Source organism: Saccopteryx leptura, chromosome 1, assembly GCF_036850995.1.
Source record: "Saccopteryx leptura isolate mSacLep1 chromosome 1, mSacLep1_pri_phased_curated, whole genome shotgun sequence".
NCBI lineage: Eukaryota > Metazoa > Chordata > Mammalia > Chiroptera > Emballonuridae > Saccopteryx > Saccopteryx leptura.
The window spans coordinates 160,717,743-160,743,935 of NC_089503.1; the positions used below are offsets into that span (position 1 = coordinate 160,717,743).

At 42.4% G+C, this 26,193-nt stretch overlaps 1 protein-coding gene across 3 annotated transcripts in view; it reads left to right on the top strand.

The window, feature by feature from the left end:
• The window catches only part of CPLANE1 (ciliogenesis and planar polarity effector complex subunit 1), a 118,168-nt gene that overhangs the window by 16,449 nt on the left and 75,526 nt on the right, over positions 1 to 26,193 (top strand). For all 3 annotated transcript variants that reach the window (XM_066378896.1, XM_066378907.1, XM_066378916.1), the window contains exons 11-20: positions 95 to 250; positions 423 to 1,195; positions 1,783 to 1,991; positions 2,398 to 2,481; positions 4,718 to 4,882; positions 8,212 to 8,370; positions 13,683 to 13,911; positions 14,962 to 15,101; positions 18,089 to 18,306; positions 20,943 to 21,107. In XM_066378896.1, coding sequence (XP_066234993.1) covers positions 95 to 250; positions 423 to 1,195; positions 1,783 to 1,991; positions 2,398 to 2,481; positions 4,718 to 4,882; positions 8,212 to 8,370; positions 13,683 to 13,911; positions 14,962 to 15,101; positions 18,089 to 18,306; positions 20,943 to 21,107 — 2,298 coding nt within the window. The remainder of the gene's footprint in view (positions 1 to 94; positions 251 to 422; positions 1,196 to 1,782; positions 1,992 to 2,397; positions 2,482 to 4,717; positions 4,883 to 8,211; positions 8,371 to 13,682; positions 13,912 to 14,961; positions 15,102 to 18,088; positions 18,307 to 20,942; positions 21,108 to 26,193) is intronic.

Consider the following 26,193-nt stretch of genomic DNA (forward strand, 5'->3'; position numbering starts at 1 on the left):
TCCTTGGAATTGTATACAGTTTTCTATAGAATTTTTAATGCTTGTAAGAGAATTACAGCTCAGATTTTGCTCTTGGAAATCTTTTCTTCTACAGCCAAAAAGCAGAGGGCTGAGCTTGCATTCGCTGGGCTCCCTAAGGTCGAGCCTATTACAGCACCAAGGACACGAACGCTCAGCTGACTCGACTGTCCCCGCATTCCTACAGGGAGAAGAAACGATGAAATTACATGAAAAAGCAGCAGATTTGCAGGTACTTAGTGGCAGTGTTTTATTCCCTTTAAACAGTTATATGTTGATTTTATTCCAAGAAAAGTATTTTGTTTTGCCCTTGTTCAAGGGAAGAGAAATTTGACAACACCAAGTGATTCTACTTGTAAGGTATTACATGGTATTAAGTATAATTTTTTTCATGCCTGTTTCAGGATTTTGAAGCAGAAGAAACTAATGAAAACACATACTTCCCAAACAACTTACTCTCTTTTTGGAACCAAAAAAATGGCCCATCATCGAATAGCTCCAAGGAGGGAAGATTGGAATTTGCATCTATGTTTGATACAATTCATGCAAAAGATGATACCCAGGAGACAGACAGAACCATAACGGAACTGCATTCTGTCCAGAGAAACCTCCTTGCCGCGTGGACTATAGGAATTTCAAAAAATGTGACGGACAAAAATTTAATGCTAAATTACACAGTAGTTTGCATTACTCATTTTTTCTACATTCTTCAGTTTATAAAATGTCCTTTCCCCAAACTTGATCTTTTTTTAAGCAAAAGTCCAAATCATGATGATGCGTGGGTACTTTGTATCTTCCAGCTTTTCCATCAATGCCTGTCAGTCCGGTACTGGGACCTGAGGTCCCGACCGGATGTGGGACACGTGGTGAAGCTGACCTCAGGGACTGTGAAGCTGCTGCTGACTCAGCGGCAGCGGGGCCAGTTACTCTCCGAGAGGCTGTTCGCCTGTATTCATTTACTCAGGATGGTAGCCGATAACCTAAACGCCGTATATAACCTTCAGCCTGATGGTATTTCAGCATCAACTAATGGAAGAAGAAGAGCAAATCAAGACTCATTGATGGTCCCCGTTTTTCAAATATTTCAAGACAGTGGTCCTCGGGAAAAGTGGTTGTGGAACTCATCTTTCAAGGTTTGTCCTCAAGTAGCAGATCCTGCTCAGCAGCCAGGACGCAGGTACAAGTACTTTACTGTTAGGATACTATCAGCGTGATCGATTTTGTTTCCTTTTTAAAAAATTGAGTTACAGTTCCCATACTATAAATCTTACCATTTTAAACTTTAACAATTCAGTGATTTTTAGTACAGTCACAAGGTCGTAGAACTATAAGCACTAATTCCGGAATATTTTATCACCCCAAAAAGAAACCCTGTGTCCATCAGCACTTGGCATTACAGATTTTATTTTATCTAAAAACATTTTAGGACTTATGACAAATGTTATTTAACACACATGTTTCACCAGTCTTGGGCAACCAGGATACTGTGGAGAGATTTTGGTTGAGGTAAGTAAGCACTCTAGAAAAATGACCACGTGCACATAGAGCATATATGAAGATTTTAAAAAATATATTATGCCTTTTTTTGATCAGTGGACTTTGTGGTATATTTTAATCCACTCAGTTTGTATATGTTATTACATCAGTGAAGAATACAGCTCTTCCCCCCCCCCCCCCCCGAAAAAGGCTAAGCTGGAGGTTATAATGATTCCCATTACTTCTATTTGAACCTTGGTGTTAATGATTATCTGATTTTTTATGCAGATTGATGGCTCTCTGGAGAGTACTATATAACAAAACTCTATGGTATCAAACACAGTTAAGTCAAAGAGTTCCTAAAGGTGACAGACAGTTAACTGGAAAGATGGCACATGAAGCTTCTGCTGTCCGTTCCCTGCTGTGTCACATACAGGCCAACTTACAGATGGCCGGAGTGAGCTTGAGCCAAACCTTAGAGCTCAAACCTATTAATGGTCAGTACCTTTTTAAAAATAAATTTATTGATTGATTTTTAGAGAGAGAGAGTGAGAGGAAGGGAAAGAAAGAAACATTGATTTGTTGTTCTACTTCTTTATGTTTTCATGGGTTTATTCTTGTATGTGCCCTGACCGGGGATTGAACCCGCAGCCTTGGTGTATTGGTAAGATGCACTAACCAAGCTAACTTACTTGGCCAGGGCCAATGGTCGGTATCTTATAAACAGTTTCTAACTCCATGAATAACCAATATAGCTAACTGGGCTTTGATTTTTATTACTTGGTTACAATGATTTTTTAAACATTTCTTACTGAGCTATACCCAACTGAGTTTTTAAACAAAGTGAATTTTTATGAAGTGCGGGAATTAACCATAACTAATTGTTGGTTAAAAACTTTGCAGGTGAAGAGTATTTCCTGTTAGGATCATATGAAAAGTCTGTTCAACAGTGGAAGAAAGCTCTACAAGAAGAAACCCAAGAGAATGGTAGGAGATTATTAAAAAATAATATTTGCGGCCCTGGCCGGTTGGCTCAGTGGTAGAGCGTTGGCCTGGCGTGCAGGAGTCCCAGGTTTGATTCCCGGCCAGGGCACACAGGAGAAGTGCCCATCTGCTTCTCCACCCCTGCCCCTCTCCTTCCTCTCTGTCTCTCTCTTCCCCTCCTGTAGCCAAGGCTCCACTGGAGCAAAGTTGGCCTGGGCGCTGGGGACGGCTCCGTGGCCTCTGCCTCAGGCACTAGAATGGCTCTGGTCGCAACAGAACAACACCCCAGATGGGCAGAGCATCGCCCCCTGGTGGGCATGCCGGATGGATTCCAGTCAGGTGCATGCAGGGGTCTGACTGCCTCCCTGTTTCCAACTTCAGAAAAAAAAAAAAAAGTAAATAAATAATAATAATAATTGCCATAATACTGGTAGGAACGTATTTTACCATGCTCTAGAGCTCCAAAATAATTCCACATTTCTAAGTACTCATAAATTTCTTAATACTTAAATAGAATACTACATATCTCAGGAACCTGGACTGTAAAAAGTATTTAAAATTAGTGTTAGTCTTGGAGTTTATAGAAGCAAGAGTTTTTTGTTATCTACAGATAAATCTTCTTCTGTCCTTTTTTTGGTTAGTTATGAAACCTGTGATTGATTGTTGTTGGGAGAAAAATGAGATTTAGATCATAATTAAAATCATGTGTTTCTGTCATTTAGAGGGACTGAATGAGAAACTGGGTCTCATATTTTATCATCTTTTACAGATTTAGAGAAACATGGAGCTCAGGCTCTCTGTCCTTAAGTAACTCAACCTTTAACAAGATCCTGTGAGTTAGACTTATAGTTGGGTTTAGTATGGGCTACATGGAGTTTCTGATGAGAATACAGGGGTGTGGATTCCAGAAACTGGTGATAGCTCATATGCTACAGGGCAGAGGGTGAGGCTAAAGATAGCGGTTCTGAGCTGGTAAACTTGTAGCCAGCTCTGACTGCAACTACTGCATGGTCAGGTTTGGCCAATTAGTAAATATATTTTCTGATTGCTGTAACTTTGTATATTTTATTCATTCAGTGTTTATTGGGGGCCTGATATGTGCCTGGTTCTCTGTTAGGCCCTGGGAATAGCTGAAATAAACAACTTGACCCTCAAGTTCCCCACAGTCTGTATATAGCTAGCATTTTTCTCAGGCTGTGTGGCAGCTGCTGGGAGGCGCAGAAGGGCTGTTCACACAGTCCAAGGCTGGAGCGCACATCAGCCTGGGGACCCCTGGGGGAGCTAACGTGCAAAACGGAGTAGAAATTGACCAGTTGAAGGCCAGGGAATGGCTTATCTTAGGAGATAGCATCCCCAAAGCAAACAGGCATGAGAACCCATGCAATGGGTAAACTGCAAGTGGTTTAATAGGACTAGATTCTGTAATATGTGTGTGGAATATTGGGGCTAGGGTGACAGGTGGACAGAAAGACGGTGAAGGACATAGCGTATGCAGTGCCAAGGGGCTAAGATTTTATCCTGAAGACTGAGGGATCAGTTAAGAGGCTTAAGTAGGAAAGAGAACTTTTACATAAATACAGGCCATGTGGAAAGATCACTTTGCTACACTGTGGAGGGTCATTTGTGGGAGTGTGGTATAGAGACGTGGGTTTTGACTAGAAACAAGAAAATCCGTTCTTTGAAGAGTTCCTGAACCAAAGCAACGTCAAGAGTACTAGAGAACAGGGCTCACAGTGGGCAGGTATTTAGTAGTTTGACCAGTTGGACTTGTGATTGAGTAGATCTGGAGACAGAGGTCTAATGAAGTCCTCAGATCTGGGAATTGTCCATCTGGCCTTCATGGAGATGAGAAGTTCTAATGCAGAGTTTTCATGGTGAATTCCGTGTGGACCTCTGCATTCCCACTGAATCCACAAGGAATGGGCCCTCGTAATGGAGACTGAACGTAATGGTGACTTCAACAAGGAAGAAGTTTATTTCTTTCTGCTGAAAGGAGGACGGAAGTTGACCCACCCTCCTGTAGTTTTTCTACTCTGTCATCCTTAATGCATTGCCTCCGATCTTAAGGCCATAACCTGAGCTAAGATGGATGCTGGGGCTCCAGCCCTCACACCCATATTCCAGGCAGCAGAAAGGAGGAAGGCGGGAAAGGCAAGAAAGGGCGCTTCTCCTCTCTGAGTTCTCTCTCTGGAAACAGCTTTCCTGGTTTTAATGTAAGCTCAATTCTTTCCGGATGAAGGAGGAAGAAGGACGTGTTTTCTTCAGATGCGCTATTACCTTTCTCTGTTATATGGCCACCTGTATAGCTATAACCTAAATGATGCTCAAGGCTTGTGTGATCAGCTAGTAAGAGAACTACTGAGACGGTCCCGCCTTCCTGTAAAAGAAAGTGAACATAGTTCAGGTACGTTTTTCAAAAATCAGTACATTTAATCTTACTAAATTTGTATTTACAGGTTAGATAGGAAATTGCTTATTCATAAAAGTTGGTGTTTCTGCCCTATTAAGGTTAATTTCAGACTGCTTCTTAACAGCAATTACCGTTTTTCCCCCAATCTTTGGATCTCCAGGGCTTAGCAGTGACTGCCTCTGTGAAGATCTAATTGTCTCCTCACAGCTGTGTTTGTTAGATAGAACATTAGATAAAGAGAATCCATGGTTTTAAGACTTTTGATGCCTAATGTCAAATTGTCCTCCAGAAAGTTCTGCTAGCTGAATATAAGCAAGGGGCTTTTCTGTGTGCTATTTAATTTGTTTGGATATTTTTCATTTTTTTAAAGTAGTCTCATTATCCCCGAGGTCGCCAGCTTGAATGAGGGCTCATCTGGTTTGAGCACAGCTCACCAGCTTGAGCCCAAGGTCACTGGCTTGAGCAAGGGGTTACTCGGTCTGCTGAAGGCCCACGGTCAAGGCACGTATGAGAAAGCAATCAATGAACAATTAAGGTGTCCCAACGCACAACAAAAAACTAATGATTGATGCTTCTCATCTCTCCATTCCTGTCTGTCTGTCCCTGTCTATCCCTCTCTCTGATTCTCTCTCTGTCTCTGTAAAAAATAAATAAATAAAATAAAAGTAGTCTTATCATTATAGGATTTAGCTTTCAAGATAAGCTGAACCTATATAATGTATTTGTTTTAGTTTTTTTTGTTTGTTTGTTTGTTTTTTGTTTTTTTGTTTTTTTGTTTTTAAATGTAAGCACATTTAATAATCACATTAGCCTGACTAGGCAGTGGTGCAGTGGATAGTGTTGGACTGGGACGCGGAGGACCCAGGTTCAAAACCCCGAGGTCGTCGGCTTGATCGTAGGCTCACCAGTTTGAGTGCAGGATCATAGACATGACCCCATGGTCGCAGGCTTGAAGCCCAGGGTCGCGGGCTTGAGCCCAAGGTCACCAGCTTGAGCGCAGGCTCATCTAGTTTGAGCAAGGTTCACCAGCTTGAGCCCAAGGTCGCTGGCTTGAGCAAGGGGTCACTCACTCTGCTGTAGCCCCTCATTTCTTTGAGTCCGTCATTCTCTTCCCCTGGCTTCCACCTTACACGTCCCATCATCCTCGTTTATGTGTAAACGAGCTAAGATGATTTAGTTTAAACCATAACAACGATGGCTACCGGTAACGCAGCCAAAACGCGGCTGCGTAGACGGACACAACATCCAACTCTGTGGCGCATGTCCCCTCGGGGACACCGTCCCCGCCCCGTCTCCTGTTTTAGTTTTTAATGACGACTGTTTAGGACCTATTAAGCATATTCCTACTGGGTTGGGGTCCCCAAGGCTAGCCCCCAAAGTTCAGTGAGTTCACAGAGAGGACTCAAAGACTGTGATTTATTGGAGTGGAAGGACACAAAGCAAAATCCGCAAAGGGAAGAGGCGCCTGGCTGGAGTCCCGGGGACACCAGGCACGGGCTTCCAGGAGCCTATTCCCCGGGGTGCCACCCAGCCTGTACTTCCTTCCTCCAGCCTCACTTTGTGACAACACGAGTGAGCTGTCTTCCAGGGAGGCTCACGTGAGACGAGGTGCACAGTGTTTTTACTGGGGGCTGCCCGTGGGCGCCCTCTCCTCTAAGCCCCTACCAGCCGTGCTCCCAGAAGGAATGCTGGTGCCCAGCACAGACCACACAGTTTATAGTTCGTCCACGAGCTGAGGGCTGTCATCGGTTAAGGTGGTGGCAGTCCTTCCAAAACCCACGTTCCCAGGTGCCAGCCAAAGGTCAACCTTAAAAGCAGGCCTTTCAAGTAGGCACAGTATGTTACCTCTTTCCTGCACACTCACCTGATTGAATCATTGTATACAGTTATAATTTTTTTTCTTTTTTTTAATTAATTTTATTTTTTTATTATTAATTTTAATGGGGTAACATTGATAAGTCAGGGTACATATGTTCAGAGAAAACATCTCCAGGTTATTTTGACATTTGATTATGTTGCCTACCCATCACCCAAAGACAAATTGTCTTCCGTCACCTTCTGTCTGGTTTTCTTTGTGCCCCTCCCCTCCCTCATCTCCTCCCCCCCAACCACCACACTCTTGTCCATGTCTCTGAGTCTCATTTTTATGTCCCACCTCTGTATGAAATCATATAGTTCTTAGTTTTTTTCTGATTTACTTATTTCACTCAGTATAATGTTATCAAGGTCCATCCATATTGTTGTAAGTGATCCGATGTCATCATTTCTTACAGTTATAATTTTTATTGCCTAAGGTTGCCATTATTAACATCATTACTGTACCTTATAGAGAATGACCCTTTTAACTTTTCTTAAAACTTCTGAATTGATACTTTTACTCTGTGGCCATATCTTTTGGAATCAGTCCGTTCCCTATTTAAGGGGCTTATTCCTGAGTTTCACATGATTAGGATTGCTGGAGATCGTACCTTCGGGCAGTTCCTACAGTAAGTTTTACCCTGGAGAAAAACTCCAGGAGAGGTAGGCGCTGGGGATACAGAGATAGGAAATGAGATAGACGTGGCCCCTACTCCTGTAGAGATTCATAGTCTTGTGAGTACGTACCAAGTGACTTCTGGAAGGAAAGGTATTTTGTTATTGTTTGGGCCATAACTTTCATAAAAATCAATGTTAAATTAGTACTTATATATATTTAATAGTTTTGACTATTTCAGGTTTCTGAATGCCAGTTTATATTTTGAATTTTGATTCTCAAATCAGGATGATGCATGTTTGCTCCTGTTAGTTGATAACAGAATCCTGACCTACATCCCTCCCCAGCCCCTGCTCCCTTCCACACAGAGCCTCTGTCCCTCCCTCCCCAGAGAGACTTACGCAGTGTGTCACACTTCCCAGACCGAACAGTACAGAGAAAAGCATTAAGAATTTTTGTTCTGGTGCTTTTCAGGTTGTCTGTGTAGTAAGCCTTGCAACCTTCATCAAAGAAAGAAATTGGAAAGAAGGAAAAATAACAAAAGGCCAAGCTTGCCAGTCAGCTGTGGCTGATTGTGTGTATAGATCCTCCATATTTTTAAGTTAAAACCACTAACTTAAATCATAAAAGGTTCCTAAGTGTATGTGCTCATACTTTATGAGCTGATTATTTTTGTCTTACTGTCTTCAAGAACTACCGATACCTATCATAAATTAACTTGTGCAGGCCGTGGTGCTCATCTAAAACAAATTGATTATCATTTTCTCCTTGTACAGTGCTAGGAACTCTTATACTGTTACTTTTCGATAGTTTGTTGAGACTCTCCTTTGCTCATTCCTGTGCCCTTTAGCTCCCGAGCTGGGGAAGACTGGGAGCGTCCACCCTGAGGCAGCGCTGCGGGTGATCCGGTCTCTGGCCCGGTTTATGGCCGCCTATTTCACCAACCAGTCCCTCTGCATTTTGCCACCTCACAATGTGAATGCCCTTCCTCCGCTGCATGTGAAAACAGGTAACAGAGCAGATGGATGATTTTCTCACCTTGTTTTTGCTCATAACAGTTACAATAGTATTAATTAGCGATCATTACTCAATAGAAATAGTACCGTTATCACTTCGCTCCTGACACCCAGGACTCTTTGTGAATGAATAAAATCTGACAAAGGTAATTGCTTAGATTTGTTTTTGGTTTTTTTTTTGTTTGTTTGTTTTTTTTGTATTTTTCTGAAGCTGGAAACAGGGAGAGACAGTCAGACAGACTCCCGCATGCGCCCGACCGACCGGGATCCACCCGGCATGCCCACCAGGGGCGACGCTCTGCCCACCAGGGGCGATGCTCTGCCCCTCCGGGGCGTCGCTCTGCCGCAACCAGAGCCACTCTAGCGCCTGGGACAGCGGCCAAGGAGCCATGCCCAGCGCCCGGGCCATCTTTGCTCCAACGGAGCCTTGTCTGCGGGAGGGGAAGAGAGAGACATAGAGGAAGGGGGGGGGTGGAGAAACAAATGGGCGCTTCTCCTATGTGCCCCGGAATCGAACCTGGGTCCCCCGCACGCCAGGCCGACGCTCTACCGCTGAGCCAACCGGCCAGGGCCGATTTGGTTTTACTGAATGTGGATTTTTTTTTTTTTTTTTTTTTTTTTTTTTATTCATTTTAGAAAGGAGAGAGAGAGAAGGGGGGAGGAGCAGGAAGCATCAACTCCCATATGTGCCTTGACCAGGCAAGCCCAGGGTTTCGAACTGGCGACCTCAGCATTTCCAGGTCGATGCTTTATCCACTGCGCCACCACAGGTCAGGCCTGAATTTGGATTTTTTTAATCACAAAATTTGGACAAGTTGGTACTTGATAAAGCTCTTATTTTTAAAGTAAAAGGGTTGCCACCTTCCTTTATATAAAAATTTAATGAAGTTTGAGTATGCCAATTTAGAATTTAATTTTATTTGGATCCCTTACTTTGCTCTATTTAATCACTTCATTGCCTGGGTCCAAACTATACCCACCCCATCTGTGTTGGGCAGCTGTCCGCCCCGTGGGGAGGAACACACACAGGCCCCTTGGTGGCCCCCTCCATCCTGCCAGCTTGTGGTCAGTGCCCACTGGGCACCACGCAGTGTTCTGGCAGCTGCGGATGTACCAGCTTGCACTGTATGAAATTAATAATATGAAAACATCTGTAGTTTTTTTGTTTGACATGTGAAACAGACTTATCCTAACTTCCATGAGCAAAACAAATAGATATTCTTCTATGGTTGAGACAGAAAATCAAATAAATGAATATGTAAATAAACATATCAAATGGTATGATTGTTATGCGGAGAACTGAAGTAGAGTGTTGTGACTGAGAGGCTATTTCAGGGAGGAGCTCTCTGGTGGGGCTGCTGTAAACTACTCCTCTCGGTGAGGAAGAGCCGGCCGTGCACACATTGGGCCTACGGTATTTTAACTGGAGCTTGTGCAAAAGCCCCAGAGTAGGAGCAAACAATGTGTCTGAGAAACTGAAAGACCGGGGAGGCTGGAGCGAGATAGGAGATGAAATCAGAGGCCCACAGGGACCGGGTGGGGTAAGCCAGGGTGAGGAACCTGAGTTTTAAGTGCAATGGGAAGTTGCTGGAGGGCTTTCAGCAGGAAATAACAGGAACTGATAAATAGGTACAAGGCTTAGAGCTAGGTTAGAGTAGTACAGATGTCATGTGATTGGAAGGTTAGTAGCTAATAGAAACAAGAGGTCTGCAAATCTAATCATAGAACCGTGGGTTGTGAACTGTGCATTCAGTTCTTCTGTAATTGTCTCAGGATGTGGGTAGGAGCAGAGGGCTGTCCTCACCCACTTGGACGCTTCTACAGGAGTGTAGTCTCTATTCTCCCTGGGGGTTCTTTAGGAGGTTCTAGAAAGTCAAGTGTGGGTAGGACCAGAAGGGAAACTGTCTAGTGGTTCCTCTTCCAGCAGGTCCTTGCTTCCTGGGGACCTACTGGAGTTGGTCCTGACCTGGTTATGGCCTCTTGTAGGGAGCTTGTGTGAGCAGGGAACCAGACTCGGCTTCTCCCAGGTCTCCCTGTCCCCTGTCTCTCAGTCCCCCATCCCTTGTCCCACCATCCCTGCCCCCTGACTCAGGTCAGAAGCTCGAGAACAGCCTGAGCTTCATTCATTCACCCCTGTGCTGTCCTCCAAGGAGCTCAGATGTGTGTCATTACTTATTTCCTTGTGCATTTGACATTTGTTGTTATAAGGGTGGTTTTATATTTAAGCACTCTTTTTGGTCACAACCTAGGTATTTATCACAGTTTCCTGTTTTTAGTATTAATGCTTCTGACAACAAATAATATCCTTAATCCACATTATTATGCTGAAAAAGAGAGGTAGTACTCTATTTTAGAAAAATTTAGAGGGAGAAAAAACTGGTAACATCCTAGTACTTAGAGAATTTGTCTCATTTTCTGTCGTTCCAACCCTGCGGTGTTCACAGGGCTTTTGCTGTCACTCATGCTCCCTATCTTCACAGATCACTTTACACACTGCAGGAAGACTGGTCTTTATCACACTCTGGGAAGCGAGGTGATGGGGTTGTTGGTTTGGGACAGATTCAGACTCATTCATAAAAGCTGAGAGATGCACTTTTTTGTGATAGAGAGTTATCTTCCCAATGAGAAGAGAGGGTGGGAGAGCCGGCTTTGTGTTCTCTTCCTCTGCCCGAGATCCTGAGCACTGAAAATTTAAATACCTGAAACTATATATATCCTTTCATTTACTTAACATCCTAGCATCTTAAAAAATGGTGTCAGCAGGCTTGACTTAGAATAGATTTCATGTAAATCTTTCTGATCAGAACTAGTGAGAGAATATATTGGGATTTATTTGAGTGGCTTTTTTGGTGTGATGTTTGCTGTGTGAAAGTATCACATTTTCAGAGAATTAAATCGTTCAGATTTTTTTTGTGTGTGTGACAGAGACAAGAGAAAGAGAGGTACAGTTAGGGACAGACTGACAGGAAGGGAGAGAGCTGAGAAGCATCAATTCTTCATTGTGTCTCCTTAGTTATTCATTAATTGCTTTCTCGTATGTTCCTTGACCGTGGGCCTACTACAGCAGAGCGAGTGACCCCTTGCTCAAGCCAGCGACCCTGGGCTCAAGCTGGTGAGCCTTGCTCAAGCCAGATGAACCTGTGCTCAAGCCAGTGACCTCGGGGTTTCAAATATGGGTCCTTGGCATCCCAGTCTGATGTTCTATACACTGCACCAACACCTGGTCAGGCCATTCAGATTCTTTTAATAGTACAGTGCTGTGCTCATAGGGAGTGAAAAATAGGGAAAATGTAGACAATCACCTGGCTCTTTGCCTGTGAAGAATCAGTTCAAGCGGCTACCTAAATTCTTTGTTTCTATCTGACTGTGTTTGTCAAAGAGCTAGTAAGATGTTAGTGCTTGGTGTGGGCAGAACCTGTGTAGGTCGTGTGAGAAACCACTTCATTTCAAAGAGCAGAAATTCACACTTAGCAATTTTATTTTGAGGGAGTGAATGAAAGTTTTAGCAGTATGTGTTTCTACAAAAATAATAGTTCTGTTATCAATTTTTTTTTTTTTTTTGGTATTTTTCTGAAGCTGGAAACGGGGCAAGACAGACAGACTCCCGCATGCGCCCGACCGGGATCCACCCGGCATGCCCACCAGGGGCGACGCTCTGCCCACCAGGGGGCGATGCTCTGCCCCTCAGGGGCGTCGCTCTGCGGCGACCAGAGCCACTCTAGCGCCTGGGGCAGAGGCCAAGGAGCCATCCCCAGCGCCCGGGCCATCTTTGCTCCAATGGAGCCTTGGCTACGGGAGGGGAAGAGAGAGACAGAGAGGAAGGAGGGGGGGGGGTGGAGAAGCAAATGGGCGCTTCTCCTATGTGCCCTGGCCGGGAATCGAACCCAGGTCCCCCGTACGCCAGGCCGACGCTCTACTGCTGAGCCAACCGGCCAGGGCCTGTTATCAAATTTTTAAGATGCGCCTGACCAGGCAGTGCCGCAGTGGATAGAGCATTGAACTGGAATGTAGAGGACCCAGGTTGAAAACCCCGAGGTTGCCAGCTTAAGCGTGGGCTCATCTGGTTTGAGCAAGGCTCACCAGCTTGAGCCCAAGGTCGCTGGCTCGAGCAAGGGATCACTCGGTCTGCTATAGCCGCCTCCCGCCCCCGTCAAGGCACATATGAGAAAGCAATGAACACCTAAGGTGCCACAATGAAGAATTGATGCTTCTCATCTCTCTCCCTTCCTGTCTGTCCTTCTCTCTGTCTCTCTCTGTCTCTGTCACACACACAAAATTTTTTTTTCAAGATGCTTATTCAAAAGTTACTTTAATTAGGGAAAACTACAGAGGGGAGAAGGATGTTACCCTTTGTATTTCATCTCAAGCTAGGTTTGTAATTTACTCAGGAGTATTGAAAATCATACTTTTTCAGCTTTCTTAAAAATACTAATATGCCTGACCAGGTGGTGGCGCAGTGGATAAAGTGTCGGACTGGGATGTGGAAGAACCAGGTTCGAGACCTCGAGGTCACCAGCTTGAGCGCGGGCTCATCTGGTTTGAGCAAAGCTTACCAGCTTCGACCCAAGGTTGCTGGCTCGAGCAAGGGGTTACTCGGTCTGCTGTAGCCCCACGGTCAAGGCACATATGAGAAAGCAATCACTGAACAACTAAGGTGTCGCAATTTGCAATGAAAAACTAATGATTGATGCTTCTCATCTCTCTTCGTTTCCGTCTGTCTGTCCCTGTCTATCCCTCTCTCTGACTCTCTCTCTGTCTTTGTAAAAAACAAAACAAAAAAAAACAACACTAATATATTGAAAACTTGATATACATAAGTCTTTTATTGCTTGACATTTTGAGGAATATGAAGTCAAAAAATTCAGTCTCTGCCCTCCAAAGTGCATAATATAGTAGGAGTAATAGGCATGGATTTCAGAGTAGCCCTCAGTAATAAATTGTACACCGTGACCCAGTGTATTTAAATATCTGTACCTTTATTTATATTATCTGAGGCAAAAGTTTTATTAAACTGTATTTACCTTTATTTTGTGTAATGCAGGTGACACTGTATCTTCTGTTTCCATTTCTGCTCCCTTCTGTTTCATTCTTTAAGAATGCGGGCAATTGCTTCACAACCCCCTTGAGGCACATTCTTTAGTTTTTTTAAAAAAAAACCATTCTAGAGTATGTTAAGTAATATTTTAACCCATTTTGTATGTATCTTCCTTGTTGTGGCTTTGTGTAGAAAATACTGATTGAAGAGTTACATGTAACCATGTAAGGAGAAGTGAGCTCTGACATTTGCCATGTAATTTACTTACAGAGCAGTCCTTCCGATTTATTCTTCTTCAACACTCCAAGGTGGCCAGTGTTGTCAGAGATCAGAATCTCTCCAACGTGTGGACAGTTGAATATGCCCTTGAATTATTATTTATCGGCGGCCTGATTCCAGAAGCTGTGTGGTTGGCGCACAGACTTGGAGACTGGAAGACGTCTGTTTCAATTGGGGTAGCCTTCCAGTTGTTCTTTAAACTCGATAGCAGTTTCACAAGGTGTGTATTCTTTTTAGGCAAACTTAAGAAATAGTGTGTTAGTGTCATCTAGAGTAATTTTTATTCTTTTCTTCTCCATATTTTGTGGAAATCTTGGTTCAGCATTGTGCCTGAGAGCTTTCTTCAGTGATGGAAATGTGTGTGTGCTGCTAGCGGCACGTAGCTATTGAGCACTTGAAATGTGGCTAGTAAGACCAAGCAACTGAATTCTCAATCTAATGTAAATTTAAATAGCCACATGCAACTAGAGGGTCCTGTGTTGGACACCTCAGCAGCTGGCTTATTTGTCTCAAAATTTATTTAGAACATTTATTTGTTAGTTATGCCCTCAAAGAGCTTAAAGTCAATGGGAGAGTTTGTCTATCCCAAATAGGATTTGAGATTTAAGCTAATCAAACTAATCTCTGTATTTTAGCTTTTTCTGTTGTGTCTTTTATATTTTTTCAATTCGATGATTAGACAGATACTTACCTATTAAGTAACCTCTCTGTACCAAGTTTTATACTAGGTATATTAGAGGATATAAACTTAAATGGTGCATAGTTTCTATGCTTAGAGGCAGTTACAGTTTAATAGAGAAAAGAGGACACAACATTATTCTAGTTTACATACCGTGGTAGGAAAAAGCCCGTGGTAGTGTTGGGAGAGCAGGAATCCAGGTGGGGAAGGATGGAAATACTTTATGTAGATGTCATTTGAGACAGGCATTGAAGGGAAGACAGGAGCTTGACACACTGAGTAGCTACAGGGAGAGAGGACATTCCAAACAGGCAGAGGCCCAGGGCAGAAAACACGATCGGTTCGGCGGGATAGCGCACGCTTGCGGGGCAGTGGAAGGAGAGCCGCCGGGGGCTGTTTTGTACCATGACCACGGAGAGCCTCAGTCCTCTCCTTAATGTAGTATTTCCTGATGCTTTCTTTCTAAAATATAGGGTGAATAACGACAGTGCGTTTCTCAGTTTCTTAAACTTCATGTTTTGTTCTTGATGTGTCACTGTTTGCTTTTTTGCAAAATTTGGAATCATTCCTCCTAATTTGATGTGCTTTCAGGTTCAAGAAAAAGGGTCAGAACCTGCCGTTAGATGTGACCCCTGCCCAGATCTTCCGGGAGAAAATCCAGGGCTTTCTAGGTCAGCCACCTCCCCTGGGGGCAAAAGGTGACACGAGCTCAAAATACAAGCAATTTACAGGTGTGTTACCTACATGTAGTCAGATACAGGTATCAGGTCAATTACTGTAAACCTTATGGTATTTTCAAAAGCTTGTCAGTACCCACAAATACATTAACACTTTGAAGTAAACGCATCAAAAATAAAAGTGTGCTATTTCCTCTTCATCGTGGGTACATCCAGAACACAATGGTCAGGAGCTGAGTAATGTCATTTCCCATCGTACCTTTATCCTAGGTGTGTGTGGCTGCACTGGCACCGATTCCTTCTGCAGTCGTAGAACCGCGGCATCTCAGACCCAGAGGGCTACTCAGAGGTGTTCAGTTCGACTCTTGCCTCGTACATAAATCACTGATTTGGTTTTGTTTCTAATCATAGTGGTACTACAAAGTTAAAAACAATGTAATATTACATATATTACATAGACTTAACCAGGTGCCCTATAAAATTAGTCTGTTTTGTAGATGGAAAAATTTGGACAAAAGGTAGTTATTTGAAGTTTTATGTTTAGTGATGAAACCAGGACTCCTATGCGGCCGTTTGGTTTACCAGTGCTTGTCTCCACTAAGGATTCCTAAAACTTAGTAATTATAACTTCTCTTTCCAGAAAGAACTTATAATACTTGGAAGTCTGAAAACTTCTCTTTGATACCTTTTTGTCAAGTTCTTTATCTTTTCATTTACTTAAAAAAAATGTAACTCCATGAATAAAAGAGTAAAATATTTGGGAAAAAAGAGTAAAACATTCACAGTCTGAACTTCTAGGTCTGGTAATATGTTATTTAGATAATCTGAAAACTCTCTCACAATAAATGACAAAGGTAAAATGTGTTTCTAGATAAACTGTAAAAATATACGTTTAAAGGCTAAGCTATAAAGAAATTAAGTGAAATTTCCAGGGGTCAGAGACAAACAGGAAGTAAAAACTTCCTGTGGTCTCTACCCCTAGGTATTTTCCCAAGAAAAAGAAAACATAAGTCAGCCCAAAGACCGCTTTATGAATTTTCTCAACAGTTTTTTTATTCTAGCCGAAACCTTGAACCAACCCAAATGTCCATCAACTTGTGAGCGGATAAACATCCGTCTATAGAGTAGAGTACTACATAATAAAGGGGAACAAACTGCTGGTCACATGCCACAGCATGGGTGAATCTCAGACCCAATGGCTGAATGCAAGAAGTCAGAAACAGAGACTGTGTAGTATATGATTCCATTGATGTGACATTTTATAAAATAACAGCATTGTAGGGACAGGAAACAGGTCAGAGGTTGCCTGGGAATAAGGGGGAAATTGCTCACCAAGGGGTATAAGAGAACTGTTTTGGGTGATGAAAATGTTCCTCTAGGGCTGTATAGATTTGTGGGAACTCATTGAACTGGGTACTTAAAAAGGATGAATTTTAGCATATGTAAACTATACTTCAGTAAACCAATTTAAAAACAAAAAAACTCAGCAGATGGTTAATGAACTGGAAAAATGAATTTGAACTCTATACACACATATGAACACAAAATATGTAGAGAAAGATAAATACACCCAAAATAAATATAAAAAAAGAGTTGGAAAATACAAAAGAACAGCTAAGCCTCCGTGTTTAGAATAGGAAGATACAACAACATACGTGTGATAGGAGTTTCTGCACATCCACACCAAGTCATGGAGAGGGGCTACCTTTTGAAAAAAGAGTGGAGTGTGGTTCGTGTGTAGGAATTTCAGCTATATCTGAAAATTTTTACTTTTAAAAAATATAAGTTGAATATCAAAAAAAATTTTAGTATCAGACAAGGATGAAAAGTCAGTACATGGGTGTTTTTATCTTACATTTTATACCTAAAGTATGCTTACAGTGGTAGTCAATCTGGTCCCTACCACCCACTAGTGGGCGTTCCAGCTTTCATGGTGGGCAGTAGTGGAGCAACCAAAGTATAAATAAAAAGATAGATTTCACTATAGTAAGTTGTTTTATAAAGATTTATTCTGCCAACTTAGCGAAAATCCAACATAAAGTACTTGGTAAGTAATTTTTTTTTTTTTTTCATTTTTCCGAAGCTGGAAACGGGGAGGCAGTCAGTCAGACTCCTGCATGCGCCCAACCGGGATCCACCCGGCATGCCCACCAGGGGGCGATGCTTTGCCCCTTTGGGGCATCGCTCTGTTGCTTCCAGAGCCACTCTAGTGCCTGAGACAGAGGCCACAGAACCATCCCTAGCGCCTGGGCCATCTTTGCTCCAATGGAGCCTCGCTGCAGGAGGGGAAGAGAGAGACAGAGAGGAAGGAGAGGGGGAGGGGTGGAGAAGCAAATGGGCGTCTCTCCTGTGTGCCCTGGCCGGGAATCGAACCCAGGACTCCTACACACCTGGCCGACGCTCTACCGCTGAGCCAGCCGGCCAGGGCGGTAAGTAATTATTATTATATGCTTTAACTTGCTGTAACTCTGCTTTATAAATTTTATAAAGTAAAGTTACTTCCCTACTTTATAAATCACCATTACTGTGGAACCAGTGGGCGGTTAGAAAATTTTACTACTAACAGAGATACAAAAGTGGGCGGTAGGTATAAAAAGGTTGACTACCCCTGGCTTAGAATATTGTAAATCATTTTCATTAACTTTTATTATAAAAGTACTATGATGGACTATTAAGAAAAGTTAAAAAATCATTATTTCTCTCCCACTGTCTTCACATAATCTATGAATATTATTTTAGTCTTTCTTGACATTCTTTTTTGGTACTAATATTTTGACTCAGAACTATATTTCAAAAATATTTTTATTATATAGTTGTTATTACTATGCCTTATTTGGAAAAAAGTGTGCGATGATTGCCTACAATCTTCAAGTAACAGAATAGTTACTAAATTTCTGTCTAGAAGTTTGGATGTTTCGCCTGTTCACCAGCATGCTCATTTTTAGTGATCAGCTTGTTCAGATATGAAATTCTGTCCTACAAAGCAGAACAAGAAGTGGAATATCAGTTTTGATTGCGTTAGCTGCTCTTGTGTTTGGCAGACCCCATGGAGGAGGAGGACGCAGACTTGCTACTGGCCTCGCTGCAGGAGGTCCTGAAGGCGGCGGCCATGGCCGAGGCCGACGTTCTCTCCGAGGCCTTTCAGCTGCTGGTCAGCTCCGCCAAGGACTTCAGCAGGAGGCTCTGGGGCTTGGTGCCAGCCGGCTTGTACCTCCCGGCCCCTCCCTTGTATTGTCCTCAGCCAGCCGTCCTGAGTGAAGTAAGCTTAACCTTTCCATTTAAAGTTGGTTCTGTCCAATTTTTAAACAATCAACTTGCTAATAAAAATGCAAGCTCTGAAGACAAACTTCTGGATTCCAGCTTGGCTGTTTATCAATTGTATTAATTTTACGTAGTGTAATTAACTGTTTAAGTTTCCTTATCTGTAAGATGCAGATGATGGTGAAACTTCTTCCAATAGCATCACTGTGAGCAGTAAGTGAGCTACCCACCCTGTAAAAGCTTTTCTCTTAGGCCCTAGGACATAGGAAGCTGCCAACACATGTTAAAATTATTACAATAATAAAACAAAGGTAAGAGACATTTCTCTATCCCCACATTTTTTTTTTTTTTTTTTTTTCATTTTTCTGAAGCTGGAAACAGGGAGAGACAGTCAGACAGACTCCCGCATGCGCCCGACCGGGATCCACCCGGCATGCCCACCATGGGGCGGCGCTCTGCCCACCAGGGGGCGATGCTCTGCCCATCCTGGGCGTCGCCATATTGCGACCAGAGCCACTCTAGCGCCTGGGGCAGAGGCCAAGGAGCCATCCCCAGCGCCCGGGCCATCTTTGCTCCAATGGAGCCTTGGCTGCGGGAGGGGAAGAGAGAGACAGAGAGGAAAGCGCGGCGGAGGGGTGGAGAAGCAAATGGGCGCTTCTCCTGTGTGCCCTGGCCGGGAATCGAACCCGGGTCCTCCGCACGCTAGGCCGACGCTCTACCGCTGAGCCAACCGGCCAGGGCTATCCCCACATTTTAAAAACAGACATGTAGGGCAACAAAATAACAAATGCCAGAATTTAGAAGCCACGTTTTATTTCAGTGTTTTATTTACATCATTGTTTTGCCTCTTTTGAAAGACTTATTTTGATTTTTTCCTTTGATTTGATAAAAGGTCTTTTTTTTCCCCTTCTATGCCATTCAACTGATAGTTCTGTCTTTACAAATGGCAATTCTGCATTCCCTGCAGGGACTTTTCCCTGTTCTTACTGAAAACCATAACGTTACAATTTGCTGATTTTAAGATTTAAAGTGTTAATGTAAATTGTTTACATTTAAATTATTTAAATTAAAAAAAATTTTTTTAGATTATTTATTCATTTTAGTGAGAGAGGACAGAGAGAGAGGGAGAGAGAGAGAGGGAGAGTGAGAGAGGGAGGGAGGGGGAGAGAGAGAGAGAGAGGGAGGCAGAGAGAGAGAAGGGGGAGGAGCAGGAAGCATCAACTCCCATATGTGCCTTGACCAGGCAGGCCCCGGGTTTCGAACCGGTGACCTCAGCATTCCAGGTCGACGCTTTACCCACTGCGCCACCACAGGTCAGGTTAAAAATTTTTTTAATTATTGATTTTAGAGAGAGAGGAAGGAAGAGAGAGACAGAAACATCAATCTGTTCCTGTCTGTGTTCTGACCAGGAATCAAACTGGCAACCTCTGTGCTTACAGATGACGCCCTCACCCACTGAGCTTCCCACCAAGGCTAAAATATTTTAATTTTTAATTTTGAAGTGATTCTGGTACTGATTCTTTACTACTCAGTGTTTCAGTATTAGTAACGTATATCTGTATCTAGTTTTTTTTCTTCTTAGAGTTATATTCTCATTCGCTATATTTGGAAGAAATTATGTTTCAACAGGTTAAAAATATTTCTTGATATTTGAAATGTAGTATATTATAAATAAAAGGAATAAATAGTCCATGGTATTTCTCAGTAACTCCTCTTTCCTCGCATGTCTGATTTAGACGTTAGAAATCACATTTAAGATATTTTTGGATATGCCATGCTGGTATTAGTTTGGGTGACTACTATTCCTAGTAGTGCTTCATTTCATTATTTTTTGTTAAAATAATCTTCAATGGTGTGATTTCTCCTAATTGTCACTCTGTATCAACTACAACCCTTTGGTTAGACGTACACAGTGGAAGACTTCATCAGAATTGTGTGGCGTCGTTGAGGACCCCAGCGGTAGGGCAGCCTTCTGACTCAGTTATGTTACCTAAGACGTGGGCTCTTTCTCTAGTTTGTTTTCAGAGGTGTTGGCTTAGGCTGAAGGCTGGTCCCCTTTGTGGAAGCCAGATGGCTGCTAGCAGCTTGTACGACACCTTGTCCATGTCCAGAGGGAGAGGGACGGGATAAAAGTGTTCCTCTCCAAGCATTCCAAGCAGGAGTCCTGAGACTCACTGTCCTGAGACGGGCTCCGGTCACTTGCCTGCCTTTGCGCCAGTTACCCTGGCTAGGGATACCGGAAGGTACTGCCTAGTGATCGGTTACCTTCCCTGGGAGCTGGGAATGCGGGATCAGCTCTCCGTGGATCATCCAGGCTGTACAGGGGAGGGGCGGACACCCAGTTATAAGCGGAGTACATTTAAACAGGTGGCGGTGCTGAGGAGGGTCCCGGGGAAGCAGATGGTTAGAGTACTCATTCTGGGAAAGTAACCTTTAGCTACTGACCTGAGTAGTGTTTTCCCGCAACCATTTGTTGAATCCTACTACTACCTGGTAGACTTGATTCTGTGTGCTAAGGTAATACAGAGATGTATGACAAGGCATTTGCTCTTGACTGGTTTTCAGTGTGGTAGGAAACATACATAAATCAGCATAGACACAATGAGTAAAATTTGATTGTTTTGTTTTTTTCAGGAAGATGGTGACGATCTTCTCTTAAAAGCCGAAAAGGAGGGCCGCCAGAAGGTGTCCGGCATCGTCCAGCGTCTGCTGCTGCTCCTGCGGGCAGCGCGCTGCTCTTGCCCGGCTGCGCAGTGGTACATCCTGCGGCTGAGGTGGGCGAGGAAGGTCATGCAGAAGGTGTGCTCATGTCCCTGTCCCTGAGTGCCGTTAGTCTGCTTAAGTATGCGGGTGTTTATCAGCAGTTGTCATTGAGACATTCTCCCAAGGTGTCCTGCCCTGTGAATCCGCAGTCAGACTTAGTTACAATAAGCAACTCAGACAGACCACATTCTTTCTGCTGAAAGACGAGGACTCGGAACTGGGTCTCTGCAGTCCCATCCTGTCTGCACGGGAAGGGCTAATAGTTCATTTCAGTTACATTGCACCCCCCATCACCGAGGATTTAATCTGAGTGTGTGGTTTCCTCCCCATCTCCCTGAGGTGTCCCTTGTGTTCTGTGTATGCTCAGGTGGGCTCAGATCACAGAAAGTGAGAGTCAGTCCCTGGCTGTGCATTTCCTTTCGGTGGTCTCCTAGGCGGCCCCTGCCGCCCGCTGGGACGTACGTGCAGGTCACTGGACCCTGGGCTGTTGTCTCTGTCTGCACTGACTGCAACCAGATGGGACACCTGCTCAGTGTCCCTTCACCAGCTGCAAGTCCTTCGTAGGCCTGGAGGCTGTCTCTCTGTGAATGTGGAAATACATATTATTAGCCCTGAATATTCTTAATTTGGCCCTTGATTAAATTACATTTAAAACACGAATCTACAGCTTTTTTTAGTAGGACAGATCCCTTAGAGAGGTTCTGGGGAGTTGTTGTCAAGTTGTTTGTGAAAATTGGTCCTTTTTAATTTTTTTAATTTTTATTTATTTAATTTTTTACAGGGACAGAGAGAGAGTCAGATAGAGGGATAGATAGGGACAGACAGACAGGAATGGAGAGAGATGAGAAGCATCAATCATTAGTTTTTCGTTGCAACACCATAGTTGTTCATTGATTGCTTTCTTATATGTGCCATGACCGCAGGCCTTCAGCAGACTGAGTAACCCCTCGCTTGAGCCAGTGACCTTGGGTCCATGCTAGTGAGCGTTTTGCTCAAGCCAGATGAGCCCGCGCTCAAGCTGGCAACCCCGGGGTCTCGAACCTGTGTCCTTCCGCATCCCAGTCCGATGCTCTATCCACTGCGCCACCACCTGGTCAGACAAAATTGGTCCTTTTTTAGAGAGAAAGTTTTGTACTCATTCTATATCTTGTCATCCTTAAATTTTTCATAAGTACGTTTGCTAAGGAGGGTGAAAAGTTTTCTTATATTATTGAAACATTGGTTTTAATAGTTTGAAGATTTATTGAGCCTGAATCTTTGTTATAGGAAACTTCATTTAAAATATTTATTGTCAGAAGGTGAGATCAGAAAAGGGAAAGAGATGGGTGAAATTATATATACATAACACAGCGTTATAGAGAGCAGAAAAGCAAATCCTGGAGGGAAGGGGGGAGGGCGTTGAGGGGTGGGGGGTTAAGGGAGATATTGAGGGGAACACAGGGGTGGGGGGCATATTCAATGGAACACTTGAATTTATGTAAACACAATAAATTAAAATCAATAAAAATTTATTGTAGAGCCTGACCAGGTGGTGGCTCAATGGATAGACCATTGGCCTGGAACACTGAGGACTCAGGTTTGAAACCCCAAGGTTGAAGGCTTAAGTGTGGGCTCACCAGCTTGTGCATGGGGTTGCTGGCTTAAGCCTGGGATCATAGACATGACCCCATGGTTGCTGGCTTGAAGCCCAAGGTCACTGGCTTGAGCAAGGAGTCACTTACTCTGCTGGAGCCCTCTGGTCAAGGCACATATGAGAAAGCAATCAGTGAACAGCTAAGGTGCTACAACTACGAGTTGATGCTTCTCATCTCTCTCCCTGTCTGTCTGTCCCTCCATCTCTTCCTTTCTCTCTCTCTCAAAAAAAAAAAGTTATTGTAGAAAACTGTTTAGAGTTATAAATTATCTTTGCATTGAAGGTTGATTTTACCATCTCCTAACAATAGTCTCAAACTAGTTTCAGTTAAATCAACTAGATGTTAAGAGTGTGGATTCTCTTAAAATCAGCAACACAGCTAAAGACAGTCCTTGTAAAAAGTTTTGTAAGCGATTAACTATTAAAGCATCATGCAGTGGTGGGCAGAATTCTGAAGATGCTGTCAGGGTCCCTGCTTCCTGGTGACCTGAACACATCTAGCTGCTGCTTTACTGTGGCCTGATGGGGCTCTGCAGATGGAATTAATATTACTAATCAGCTGATTAAAATAGAGAGATTATCCTGGTTTATCTTGGCAGCCCCAAAGTAATCACATAAGCCCTTAGAGCAAAAAAGTAAGGCCAAAGAATCAGTCGTTGGGATGGAGGGGAAAAGGAAGGCCAGAGAAACGAGGCAGACGGGGAGATTAGAGGGGAGATTAGAGGGGAAAGGTGGACTCAGCGCACCATGCTGGCAGATGAGGGCGAAGGCCAGGGAGTGAAGGCAGTGCTTAGAACTGGGAGTGTTCCCCAGCCTGGAGCCAGTGGGGGAATGGGACCTCAGTCCCGTAACCACATGGCATGGAATTCTGCCAAAGCCTGACTAAGCCTGGAAATAAATTTCCCCCAGAACTTCTAAAAGGAAAGTAAACCCTGTTGTTACCTTGATTGGCCTTGTGAGACTGTAAGCAGATAATCAACTGAGCCTTTCTGTGTCTAGACTTCTATTCTATAGCAGCTGTGAGATAGTAAACGGTGTTGTTTTAAATCACTGAACTTGTGATAATTTGTTAGGGTTGCAATAGAAAGCTAATATAATGCAGAATCTTAATTTCTGCTAACTTCTTCACCATTTTTTAAATTGACATAATAATGATATTCAATAAAATTGACTCATTGGTTTTTAATATAGTAACAAAGTTGTGCAACCATCACCACTATTTAATTTCAGAATATTTTCACACCAAAAAGAAACATATTAGCAATCATTCCCTATTTCCTTATCTCCCAGCACTTGGCAACCACTCACCTACTTTCAGTCTCTGGGAATTTGCCTGTTGTGGACATCTTCTGTAAATGAAATCATACAGTATGTGGCCTTTTGTGACTGGTTTCTTTCACTTAGTATAATGTTTTTAGGTTCATCCATGTTATAGCATGAACCAGTGCTTTATTTCTCTCTATGGCTGAATAATATTTTCTTTTATGGGCATGACATTTTGTTTTAATCATCCATTGATGGATATGTGGATAGTTTCCACTTTTTGGCTATTATAAATAATGCTGCTATAAATATTTATGTACAAGTTTTTGTGTGGACATGTATTTTTCATTCTCTTGAGTGGAATTACTGACCCATATGGTAATTCTGTTTAACTTCATTGGGTAATTTACAAATAATATTTGAAAGCATCTATACCATTTTGAGGCTGAGAAAAACCCATGTTTCTATACATCTAGAAATAATGATCCATAAACTAGAGCTTTCCTATATAGTCATTGCCACTGTCACAGTTCAGTGCCCTGTTACTTGGAGCTTATGTTTAGGGTTCATTGTCAATTCATGGGCAACACTCACAGAAGTGACCCATAATTCCCTCTAATCCAGTATCCCCTAAATTTATCTGACAGTTTTATTGTCAGCCCATGAATTTATTGTTCTTAGGAGTGGTACCTAAGTGTGGAGGTCCATTCTTATAGAAGTATGAACCATATATAGGTGATTTCCAATATTACTGTACTCTCTTCATCTTTCATTTAGACTTCATTTAGCATATAATTTAATTACAAATTTGGTTGTAGCAAATTAATATTTTCTAATTTGTTGGAAAGATGAAACACATTTTTTATCATCAAAATTATAATGTCTTTAACCATAGAAACAAAAAATTTTTAATTTCCTTATGTTTATTCTCGGTCACTAGATAAAAGACTGACAAGCAAGGATAAATATATTCTTAAGCTTATGTTGACTCCCTTATAACAGCATTAATAATATATTGCATGTAGGTTACATAATTATCTTAAGGTACTTATTTTTTAAAGTTAAAATAATAGTACATGCACTTGTTAATTCAAAAGAGCTAGTGAAGATGTCAGTGAAAATGGTAGAGTAAGGACATCTAAAACATCATTCCTCTCCCCAAACAATGGGAATATTGGCAAAAATTATCAGGATTAACTTTTCAGCACTCTGGAAATTAACCAAAGGCTTGGAGTAATTCAGAAAGCATTTATTAAAGATACTTGAAATTATGACTCATACACAGGAAAAAAAAACAATCAATAGAAACTGTCCCTGAGGAAGCCCAGATATTTGACTTACTAGACAAAGATTTTTAATCAGCTCTTTTGAATATGTTTAATAAACTAAAGAAACTATTTCTAAAGAACTAAAAGAATGGATGAGAATCATGTGTCAGTAAATAGAGGATTTAATAAGTAGATAGACATTATTTTTTAAAGACTAAACAAATTCTGGAGTTGAAAAGTATAACAATTGAAATGTAAAGTTCACTAGAGGGGCTCCATGGCAGATCTGAGCAAGCAGGAGAATCAGCAAACTGGAAGATAGGTCAATTGAGATTATGCTATTTGAGACACAGAAAGGAAAAAAGAATGAAAAAAAATGAACAGAGCCACGTGACCTGTGGAATACTATAAAACATACCACAGTACTCAAATGGGATTCCTAGAAAGAGTAGAGAGAAAGAGCAGAAAGAAATTTTAGAGAAATTATAGCCAAAAATGTCCCAAATTTGATGAAAAACATTAGTCTTCATGTCCAAGAGGCTCAAACAACTCTAAGTAGGATAAACTCAGAGATCCATTCTTAGGCACATCATAGTCAAACTGTCAAGAGCCAAACACCCAAAGACTTCCTTGAAAGTAGAAGAGAGAAGCTATTCATAACATATAAGGGATAGGATTAATAGCTTATTTCTCATCAGAATTTATAGGGCTAGTGGTAATGAAGAGTTAGTGAAAAGTAGTTTTCTTCTCACCCTGGAATCCCATCCACAGACGTTATCACTATAACTTATGTATCCTTACAGAAATATTTTATGCATATAAATAAAAGTAACTTCATCAGCTCACCTCAGGCTATAAAGCATCTTATTTGATATAATATTAGCAGGAAAAAATTAATGAATTATTTATACTTTTTTTTTTGGATTTTTCTGAAGTTGGAAACGGGAGGCAGTCAGAC